The sequence below is a fragment of the Mytilus edulis genome, chromosome 6 (genome assembly GCF_963676685.1).
Source record: "Mytilus edulis chromosome 6, xbMytEdul2.2, whole genome shotgun sequence".
In the NCBI taxonomy this organism is placed as follows: Eukaryota; Metazoa; Mollusca; class Bivalvia; order Mytilida; family Mytilidae; genus Mytilus; species Mytilus edulis.
In genome coordinates, this window is record NC_092349.1 from 62311989 (window position 1) to 62323771 (window position 11783).

At 33.1% G+C, this 11783-nt stretch overlaps 1 protein-coding gene across 2 annotated transcripts in view; it reads left to right on the forward strand.

The window, feature by feature from the left end:
* The window catches only part of LOC139528053 (lysosomal proton-coupled steroid conjugate and bile acid symporter SLC46A3-like), a 29973-nt gene extending 23241 nt beyond the window's left edge, over positions 1 to 6732 (forward strand). Inside the window, exons 1-2 of one of the 2 annotated variants that reach the window (XM_071323844.1) lie at positions 3062 to 3160; positions 4546 to 6732. In XM_071323844.1, the coding sequence (XP_071179945.1) occupies positions 5145 to 6644 (1500 nt within the window). In that variant the 5' untranslated portion in view covers positions 3062 to 3160; positions 4546 to 5144 and the 3' untranslated portion in view covers positions 6645 to 6732. Of the gene's footprint in view, positions 1 to 3061; positions 3161 to 4545 lie in introns of those variants that run through there. The other variant, XM_071323843.1, reaches the window with a different exon arrangement.
* Positions 6733 to 11783: the final 5051 nt, after the last annotated feature.

The following is an 11783-nucleotide window of genomic DNA, read 5'->3' on the forward strand; positions in this document are numbered from 1 at the left end:
AGGATGGAGGATCTGTGTATTCACATTATTTGTAAAACTCTCCTTATTCATGTGAAGCGTGTGCTTTACATCGAGGCTTGCTATGCTTATCATTGACGCCACAGTACTTCAACCAATCAGACAATGTTTATTTTGGGCATTTGACTTTTTTTAACTCAGATTTTGGAATATTTTAATCGAAATTATAGAAAAATGGAATGTTGTTAGTACATATAAAATAGAAAATGATGAATACTTTTAGCTAAAGATAATTTGGATGGGGGTTCTGTGTATTCACATTATTTGCACAACTCTCCTTACTGATGCCATATTTTGGAATTTCCGTGACCTAAATGGTTCGCGAAAATTAATATTTTTATATATAGTATAGTAATTATCACTGGGTCGATACCTCTGCTGGTGGACTATCAGTCCCCGAGGGTATCATCAGCTCGGTAGTCAGTATTTCGGTACTGACATGATTTAACAAACTTTACTAAAATTGTCCGTTTATAAATTTATAAATTATTAAGAAACTAAGGTTTCAACTCCCTCAGGCAAAGTTGGCTTTAGATTAATTTGGCTAATTATTTTAGGTATTTTTTGACATTCAGCTCTTCAACGGTTTCGGTACTTATACATCTTCGGATTTCAAATGTTTGGCTTTGAGCGTTCCTGATGAAGGTAAATCCAGAAAAGCGCTTCGGACGCAAGAAATTAATAACGTGTTGTTTTCAATATTTTACATCACTGGGTCGATACCTCTGCTGGTGGACTATCAGTCCCCGAGGGTATCAGCAGCTCGGTAGTCAGTATTTCGGTACTGACATGATTTAACAAACTTTACTAAAATTGTCCGTTTATAAATTTATAAATTATTAAGAAACTAAGGTTTCAACTCCCTCAGGCAAAGTTGGCTTTAGATTAATTTGGCTAATTATTTTAGGTATTTTTTGACATTCAGCTCTTCAACGGTTTCGGTACTTATACATCTTCGGATTTCAAATGTTTGGCTTTGAGCGTTCCTGATGAAGGTAAATCCAGAAAAGCGCTTCGGACGCAAGAAATTAATAACGTGTTGTTTTCAATATTTTACATCACTGGGTCGATACCTCTGCTGGTGGACTATCAGTCCCCGAGGGTATCATCAGCTCGGTAGTCAGTATTTCGGTACTGACATGATTTAACAAACTTTACTAAAATTGTCCGTTTATAAATTTATAAATTATTAAGAAACTAAGGTTTCAACTCCCTCAGGCAAAGTTGGCTTTAGATTAATTTGGCTAATTATTTTAGGTATTTTTTGACATTCAGCTCTTCAACGGTTTCGGTACTTATACATCTTCGGATTTCAAATGTTTGGCTTTGAGCGTTCCTGATGAAGGTAAATCCAGAAAAGCGCTTCGGACGCAAGAAATTAATAACGTGTTGTTTTCAATATATTATACTTAAACTTTGGAATTAAAATATACAAAACATATTCCTTTTTTTTTATTTAAAGTTTCTTATGTTTTTAAGTAACTGTATATAAGGAAATAAGTACCAGAAGAGGAATCTACTATACATTCTTCCTCAGTGTTAAAACAGCAAATTGATAAGTGAAAGTATTCAATTATATTGCCCATTTACACTTGTAACGACTTGAGTATTCACTACAAGACAATAGAATAAAAGTTATGTTTGGTTGTAAGCTAAAGTACATAACTAGGAATCGTTAAGTTTGACGGACCGAAGTGGTACAGTATGCCAATTAAAGTCGACATATATATTTGCGAACATTGAACATATATCACTTCATACAAGAAAAAGTGAACTCTAAGGAGGAAAATTCAAAAAGGAAAGTATGTAATCAAATGGCAACACCAAAAGCTCAAACATATCAAACGAATGGATAACAACTTTCATATTCCTGACTTGGCACAACTTTTTAGAATTTTGGTTCTTAGTGCTGTTCAACTTTGTACTTATTTGGCTTTATAAATATTTTGATATGAGCGTCACTGATGAGTCTAATGTAGACGAAACGCGTGTCTGGCGTACTTAATTATAATCCTGGTACCTTTAATAACTATTGGTACAGGCATTTTCTTATGAACAAAATGATGGATTAAACCTGTTTTTATAACTAGCTAGACCTGTCACTTGTATGACAGTTGCATAATATTCAATTATATTGACAACGACAAAACAAACATGTCACATAATTTTAATTCATAATATGTTGATATAATATTAATCAAAACATTTTTACTCATATGTAATAAAATAAAGTTGTATTCCTCGGTTTTCATGCCACATAGTCTTAAATAGAACGTTAAATGATAACACATTTTACGCGAAAGTGTATACCACAGCCAGGATAATAAAATTGATATCATCAATTTGACTTTTTTCTTAATTCCACGCAGATATTTATTGTTGAAGTGTTATTCAACCTGTACGAATCTAATAAATAATGGTATTTCGCATCCAGTTTTTGACGGTAATATCATTTATAAAAGTAACAAGTTTGTCAAATGTCCTTCAAAACTTTGTAGACTAACTGATGAAGTGCATGATTGTATTCTTATTGTTCAACTACTAACATTTTTTGGAATGAACATCCCCAGAGGTAAATAGAATATTCGATAATGAAGAGCAACTGATATTAAAATTGAAAAAAAAATGAAAAAAACAGTGTAAAAACGTTGAAATTAAACAAAAATATTAAGTCATATTTTATAGGACTACATTTCATACTTCTTTTATGAACATTTTGCTAGAATACTGATCGAGAGGGTAACTACTTTAATCATGACACATTCTTAAACCTATTTCAAGTCTGGAATCGCAACATTGGTTATCTTATATCATACCTTAATGTGTGGGTTTTTTTTTTTTTTTTAAGTTTTGATATTTTGAATATGTGTATTTGTTAATTCTTATAGTTACCAGGTGTTACCATTTGTTAATTAAACTTTGTCATACCTGTTGCTCGTAGATCTTTGATAGTATCGGTTCAATTTCTTTCACACCTTTTATGGATTCTTACTTATTATATTAACACGTGTCTTTTGATGACGACATTAAGTTGCAGATGTCTCTTGGTTATATTTATAGTTGACTGCAATCTTATTAACTCATAACTCACATCTTACTCACGTAGCATGTCGTGCCGACAACATCATTGTATTCGCCTGAAGTAAGTAGGTTTTTTAATGTAGATTCTGTTAATTCAGAAATTATTGCGAAAAATGCGCCTGAATTAAGTAGGCACTTTAAGTAGATACTAGCATACAGATTTCTTGACATATATATTTGGTGACACTCAAATCAGGAAAAATATTTCTTAATTTCTCGTCACAATAGGGATTAGATAGTTGCCACTTCAAGTTTTTCAATTTTGACTTTACAATTTCTTAATTTTATACATTCCCTATTAAAACTACTTTACAAAATATGAGAACTTTTTTATCATGATTTTCTTAAACGACTGTTATTGTTAAAATTGAAGTTTTTGAACCAGTGATACCTCATGGTAAAGATGACGACATTCCTCTGAAAATAGTATGAAAGCCATCATAATGTAAAACCCTTGCTACTTTTCTTTGATTTTCACATAACCCTATGCGACTTATTTCTGAATTTTTACTTGAAACGATTACCATGATAGGTGTTTATAGTGAAACAGAAAACCCTTCAATGGCACGTATCATTTTACAAGGGTTCATGATTCCTAATTTCTAGTTTTCTGTTTAGTGTTTTGTTGATTTTTGGTTCTATTCATATTTCGTCGTTTTCATTTGGCCAATTGGCTTTTTTTTCTTCGAAAATCAATCATCTAAAAAGTATCATCAACATACAAGAAATGAAGCTGAAACAATATGTTACTTCTCTATATCAATAGTTTTTACGACTTGACGTTCCATATCTCTGTCACTTAAAATGATAAATGCGTTTAACAGCTACAGATATTAACTTTTAATCGAATTACTTTAATAATTTTGTCTAATCGATCTATGACAGTTACAGTATTTAAGATCAATTTTCGTGGTTTCTGGCTTTGATCGTAGGATTAATATATCAAGCATAAAAATGAACAAAAATGTCTCTTAAATAAACGTTTATGAGTAGGTGTGTTGATTTATCAAATTGAAGTAATTAAGTATATTTGCTGATAAATTCATAATTGCAATATTTTCATAAAAGAAATCTTTTTTGCAATATCGAATTAATATATTCATCAAAAACATGTAAATAATAGAGTTAAAGTTCTGTGAGCTCGTTAGTTTTAAAATATGGGGTCTACAAACTACTAAAAGGATTCGTGTACGGAAAAACGTATAGTAAAAAGTTAATGTTTGTCGCTGGATACTAGATGGATGCATGGTGCTCTGGAAGTAAACATGTTAATTCATCTTACAAAGCCATCACAAATCAAACATGATTAACTTGAAAAAGGGTGGGTTTTTTTCTAAATTTGAATTTGAGTGGACATGTTGGTTAACAATGTTTTTTTAAATTGTTTAAAAGATATTATTGATATTATTATTATTATTATCATAAGTAATTTCATTATTATTTCAGAAAAAAGATCGTTGCCAGTTAAGCGAAGATAATCAAGCATATTATAATATCTGCATGTAGAGAAACCTGGTGAAAGAGATATTCAAGCTGCTTCTACTTTAAACAAAGTTCCTGTTTACCAGTATATTTTGCATGGTACCATGAAAAGCATAAATCGACCATTACTAAAATGAGTGAGCTTATAGGCTTCAACATTACTTGAGCGATGACAGTAACACAATCTAGATGTGCTTTTTGATATTGTTGATACATAAAAAGGTCTAGATTTTGTATTCCCAATTTCAAAGGACCATTCTGATTATGTGACAATCAACTAAAGTTAAAAGTATAGATTGCTAGACGATGTATGATGAATAATTTGAAAATAAATGTAACTGTTCTTTGGATGCATCTTAAAACTATTGGTTAGTACCGAAAATAAAGAGCTAACAAAGTAAAGAGTGAATTCACTGAAATAATTGATAAAATTTCACAGTAACATATGTATGAATAACTGAAATCGAGGTGCCGGTGATTATCAAAGGCACGTGAAAATCTTTCTCTTCTTGAAGGAACAAACTTGTACATTTTTTTCCATTTGATAACGTAAAAGATAAACAATGATTCTAAGAGGCTGTCCAACAAACATCATTGCAGTAACAATAATTTTCTTCCTATACAAGACTGGAGAGTCCATGTTAGATGCAACTACTCGGCCTTATATATTGAAAGCCGTCTGTCATGATAATTTCCCTTTCAATGCAACATACTGTCAACATATTGACTGGTATCCCGACATAGAGAGTGACATACAACGAAAATCAGCAACATACTTAATTTATTACAGAATTCTGATCAATGTTCCGTCTGTCATACTGGGACTATTTTGTGGTGCATATAGTGACAAATATGGAAGAAAAATACCGATGATGCTTCCCAGTCTTGGTAGTGTTTTTGGGGTATTACTTTACATGGCAAGTTTGGCATACGACGAATTTAGAATTCCATTGATTCTGATTGGTGCAGCCGTTCAGGGGATGTTTGGTAAAAGTACGGTTATTACAATGGCGGTCAACAGTTACATAGCAGATGTAACGGAAAATGACGAACGAATCCGAAAACTTGGAAATCTCTTGGCAATGAACTTCTTTGGGTTATTTGTTGGGTCATTCATGTCCGGAATACTGCAGGATATTTCAAATCTTTTAACAACATATTGTGTTGTGATCCTGCTCCATGGATGCACGATCTTGCTGACTGTAGCTGCTATGAAAGAAAGCGTTGAATATCCAGCGAAATCAGAAGAGGGAAAATCCGAATTTCTTGCTTTGTTCAACCCGGCCAACATCAAGGATGCTTTTGGAGTCTTGGTAAAGTATCGACCAAACAACATGCGTACGGTTCTATTAGTTTTGTTCTTACTGACATTACTAAATCAAACGTGTAAAGTAGGTGAGATGGATGTCACGGTCTTGTTTGTAACTAGGTCACCACTCAGCTGGCCTAAATCATGGTATGGATACCTTCTATCTGTCGATTATGCTGTAATGGGATTATGTCTGCTCTTTGTACTTCCGGTGCTATCAAGCATCATTCATCTGTCTGATGCTTCAATACTTATGATAGGTATAAGCTGCAAAATTGTTCGTTTGACGTGGGCAGCATTCGCTTTTAGGACGTGGATGGTTTATGTCTCCGTAATCATTGGAGCGTTTGCTGGATTAATTACATCTGCGGTACGATCACTTGTCAGTAAATCGGTTAATGAGCACGAAGCCGGGAAACTATTTTCATTATTAGCGTGCGCGGAAACAGCATCAAAGTTGTTTGGTGTATTAATATTTGTGAATTTGTACAGTGAGACGGTTGACCTGTTTGCTGGAGTAGCATATTTATTTGAAGCTGTTTTGTATATTTGCATGATCTTGTTGGTGATATGGATATTCAAAGATCTGAAAAATGTAGGAACAATAGATTTAATGCAGGCATTAGAAGAACATTCCAATTTTAACAAAGGTTCTGTCAATTATAACACATTGTCAAATAACCCACTTCCGGTGTTAGATGAGTTGGAGGAGCAGCCATCGTATCCTACTCCTCTACCAGCCACTACCCCATAATGAAGAACTGTTATGTTATCATTGATTGTTAAAGTCTGTTGATATATGGTTGTGATGTTTGTCAGTAATTATAAGCAAAGTTCACCTACTTTTCTTGATTTTATTTGCACGCAAAAGCAACATTCAAAGAAAATAACATGGTTATGAGATAATGGCATGTTTGGCATTATGCATCTAAGAAGGTATCCGATTAAACCCCAAAACCACAAAAACATGTAAAACCAAAAAAAACACAATTTCCATAAAACGAGTTAACTAGGTAATAAGGTAATAGTAATAATAATTATAAGGACTACATAAAACATATTTAAAGTATGTTCTTATAGTTTTGTGTCGACACGTTCTAAAATGGGAAAACGTAGATACAAATTCCTTGTTCTAGGTTATGAAAAATACTTTGTAAAGAACCACACTCAATCCCATAGCAAATACACCGAATATGAAATTACTCAATGCAGTGAATTGATATTTCAGCAAACAGTCGGAAGTGGCAATTGGTACTAATTTTGCATCACAACTAACTGATTTGATGATTTGATTTGTACTTATACGAAGCAGCACATATCCAAAACCTTCTAAAAAACAAAAACAAAACAAAAAAATGTCTTGCAAAGATCTTTTATTTCACTTTTGAATATATTGATGATGTCCCGTAACTCAACAAGTCACATGTCAGTTAGTGCTTACAACTCATATAATATCATAGGGAAGATGATGTAAACGATACTACCGAATGTAGTCCAACGCCAGGTAAATGATACCAACGTTAATAATGACAAATGGGGAATAAACGTAGTTGTGTTTTCAAGCAGAGTTAAAGCGTTGATACATTCGTGTGAAAGACACATAGTTCGTCATTCTATTGTGCTGTTTTTGTGCAATGTCATAAATTAATTTTAGGTATTCGTTGTTATTCTGTGGTTTACCTCGGCTTCAGTTTTTAATCCGGATTTGTGTTCTCTCAATCGATTTATAACTTTTGAACAGGGGTATACTACTGTTGCCTTTTTTTTTTATAGTAGTTAAGAAACTGAGATACTTAAACTGTCAAACCGACCGTTGATTTTCTAAGGAACTATTCTAGTCGTTCCTCCTTGCATGGTAGTTCTTAAGTGAAAGGTGTTCATATATAACCAATCGGTAATCCTCGGGTGACTCCGCTTCTCTCCTTCTATCCTTCGATGAGGTACGGAATCGGCCGAGTTGTGACGAATGATATATCCTGCAATCGGCAATCCTCGAGTGACTCCGCTTCTCTCCTTCTATCCTTAGATGAGGTACGGAATCGGCCGAGTTGTGACGAATGATATATCCTGCAATCGGCAATCCTCGGGTGACTCCGCTTCTCTCCTTCTATCCTTAGATGAGGTACGGAATCGGCCGAGTTGTGACGAATGATATATCCTGCAATCGGCAATCCTCGGGTGACTCCGCTTCTCTCCTTCTATCCTTAGATGAGGTACGGAATCGGCCGAGTTGTGACGAATGATATATCCTGCAATCGGCAATCCTCGGGTAACTCCGCTTCTCTCCTTCTATCCTTAGATGAGGTACGGAATCGACCGAGTTGTGACGATTGCATATATATAACTGAACGAAAAAGGCGGAAGACACTAAGGTGACATTCAAAAATCATAATGAAGATAAACTAATAACATATTTCCAACAAAAAAGACGAAAAGACAAACAAGCTAACAAAACAAATCATGGACAACTGAATGCCGAACCAAACAAAAACAACTAGAACCACCATAACCTGAAATTTTCTAACAGGTAGGGTAAAATGCATATGAGACACGTAAGGCATGATGAAATGTTTCTGCAAAGAATTGAGGTCAACATTAGAAAAATGAAGTCATTGTGTTATTAATAGCCATGAGTTGTGTGTCAACGTGACTTTGGAGGACAAACTTATAGAATCAGGTTTTATAGTCACTGTAATGGTCTTTTTTTTCTAAGTCTTTATGATGATTTTGTAGTAATTCTGCTTTTATAACCCAATCTACTTATAAATTTAATTATAAACACTTTTATTTTAGCTCCAAATACTCAAATTATCACTTTTCTCCGTTAGGTGTCGTACAAATTAAGCCGGAATAATAAAAAAAAAAAAATGAAACACATCTAATTTGTTTGACGTCATTCTAGGGTTATTTTAGTTTAGATCTGGCTCAATGAGTGTTGGAACCAGGTTAGAGGGATTAACTCGAGATGTTCACGTACATTCGGAGTGTTGAAAGTTAAGTTATATCGAGAGGTCCAAATGAACTCGGCCACCGGCTGCACGGCGTCCAGCAATGAAAAAAACCTCATACCGTATCTTTCTATATTGTTCGGGAACTTACCGTGATAAGATAACATGTGTTTTATCTTATCAGTTGTTTCTCAGTCTTTTATCTCTGAAATTACTTGAGGGAGGCCTATCATTAAAAGCACTTCTAACGTAGAAAATACAGTTAGCTTTGTCTCAATCAGTCAGGATCCTACTTCGTCAAAATTATCTCCCCATTACGCCAGTTCATTTTCACAATCGTAAAAATGGAAGCCATTGTAGCGATGACGCGCTACCAATTTTGCTCTTGGAAACCGATAAATTTATCCACATTGCACCAATACGATCCTTATATGTCAGTTATATTTTAAAAGACAAATGTATCAACTAGCTAATGAGCATCAGTTAATGATATTGTCTGCATTGATTCAACTTAAAAATATTGTCTGAACGGTTGTTAGGTGGAATTTTCGAAAAATCATAAACATTTAAAAAAATTCTAATTAAATATTTCGTGGAAGGGCAGACTAGATTTTTTTAGTGGTTGAAGACTATATACCCTAGTTATCACACACAAAAAATTAGAATTTTTCGAAGATATGCATTTTCATCATCCAACTTGTAAGACTGTCGTCAAGTACTTTCAGTAAAAAAAATAGCTATTCGAACACACCTTCCCTGTTTTTGTGACTTATTAGATAGGTATTTCACTTGACCCATATATTTCATCTTTTAGTACTGTTATTTTTTTGTGTTATAAAGTCAACCTGTATTTTTAATATATAAAAATGATAGAATCTGAAGCGAGACGATGTATGAAATATTCTTACTTTGAACGATATCAAGACAAAATACTCAACTCAAACACGCCCTAACATAAAAAGGTGCACTCGATTTTCTCTTTTCGATACAATTGTTACCTATTTTTTGGAATTTTTTCTTCAGTCACATAATGGAAGGGCAGACACGAAAATTACTGAACTAATAGATTGATATCTTTTCCGTCCGTGGTAATTTTTTCAAAAAAATCGGAGGTTATGCATTTTTGTCATCCAACTTGAAAGATACCCATGTCGTCGACTTGATATCTAATTGTTCTGCTTAACTATGTACTAGATAAATTGAAAACTTATGCAAATGGTGTTTTTGAAATAAATCACCTCGTAATTGAGAAGAAAATTGCAGTTTTGTTTGTTTCTATTAACTTTTTAAAAATTTGTCACTATAGTAAACAATACAGTAAACATTTATCGCCTTCTCTAATAGAGAGCTTCGATTCTTTTGTTCTATTTCAACCTGGTTTCCGACTGCAATTTATCAACCTGGATTCTTTTTATAAATTATTAATGTAATTCTAAAATGAAGGTAACATTATTTAGTTTAGTGCGTTCAATTCTGAATGGAATGGCTGGAATACTAGTAGTAAATATTTTTTATTTAAAAAAAAAGTAGAATATTAAATTCAAGGGCGCAGCACGTGTTTCTGTAACAACCTGCAGTAGTTAAGTTCGACACCTTAAGTTTTCGAAACCCACAAAGTATAATACAAAAGCGTTGGAGAACTAAAAATAAAAGAGCCTACGCAGAGACTTGGAAATCAAAAACTTTGCCTAGGAGAATTGTTACATTAGCTTTAAAAAATAGCATACTTTTATGAACTGAATATTAACAAAAACAAAACCATCAAAGCGAAGCTATCTGTTAACCCGGCAATTTTGGATTGGAGAATGGAATTGAAAACATTTGAATGGTGTTGCATAGTTTTTGTCTATAAGTTTCATCAATTTTAACTGTTCTAATCCAAAACCTGTTTTGATATATCAAGTTTTGGATAGAGTGTTGTTTTACAAGATTAATTGATTGTTTGCAGTTGGACGTCTGTGCATATAGAACACAGAGAAAATTCAATTAAGATAATTCATATTTTCTGAACACAGAGTGATTGCAAGAATAATTTGACAATTTTGACAGCAGTTAAACATATTGATAAGCTCAAGATTTAACATTACTTCTATTTGATTATGATATGCTGAATTGACATTTTTCTGTGTCTGATTTATAGCAATTTGGCAAAATTAAAGATAGTAAAAATGTATATACCAGAGAAACTTCAACAAAACCGACGAAATTGTCCGCATATACTTTTTATCAGACGCTGGTATTTCAAATGAAGGGAAAATGCCAAGTACATAAACATTTTCAATTTGAATTCTAAATAACACGAGTTTTTGGCTATGTTATAGCCTTCTTGAATCATTTGCAAAATAGTCGCAAAACTGTCTCCGTTAAGATGAACGTAAAATAAAGATCCGATAAAAGCATTCAATGGGACAGCAACCCAATACTAAATTTCAAAATACAAGGTTTAATATATCCAGTCTTCAACAGCATACAGGTGGTTTACAGTTTGAAAAGCTCTTAATCGCCCGAATAACTGTAAAATGAATTTAGCAGGAACTATTGAAAAATCTGTAATATGGATTATTTTTTTAGAGTGTAGGGAACTTCCTCATCATACAACACTACATGTTTCATAGTTGAATCAACGGAAAACCTGTAATTTTGCTGAAAACCTCATGCAATTGCAACTTGATATAGTAGCAAATTGAAAAAAAAGAAGCTTTGAAGTTAGACTTCTAAGAATACTGTTTAAAAAGACAATAATTTAACAAGGAAGTGTTCAGAAAATGATTCCAATTGGATGCTTTTCAAAAGAGCAATTACACGAAGCAAGATAGAATCGAAGTTTTAATTAATATTAAATTGAATTTTTTCATTAATGAAAGATCTGAGAGAAAAGAACAATTAATTTCAACAAATGGTTTGAAAGAAAATATATGAGTGCCACTTTAGATGCAAGGTACTGT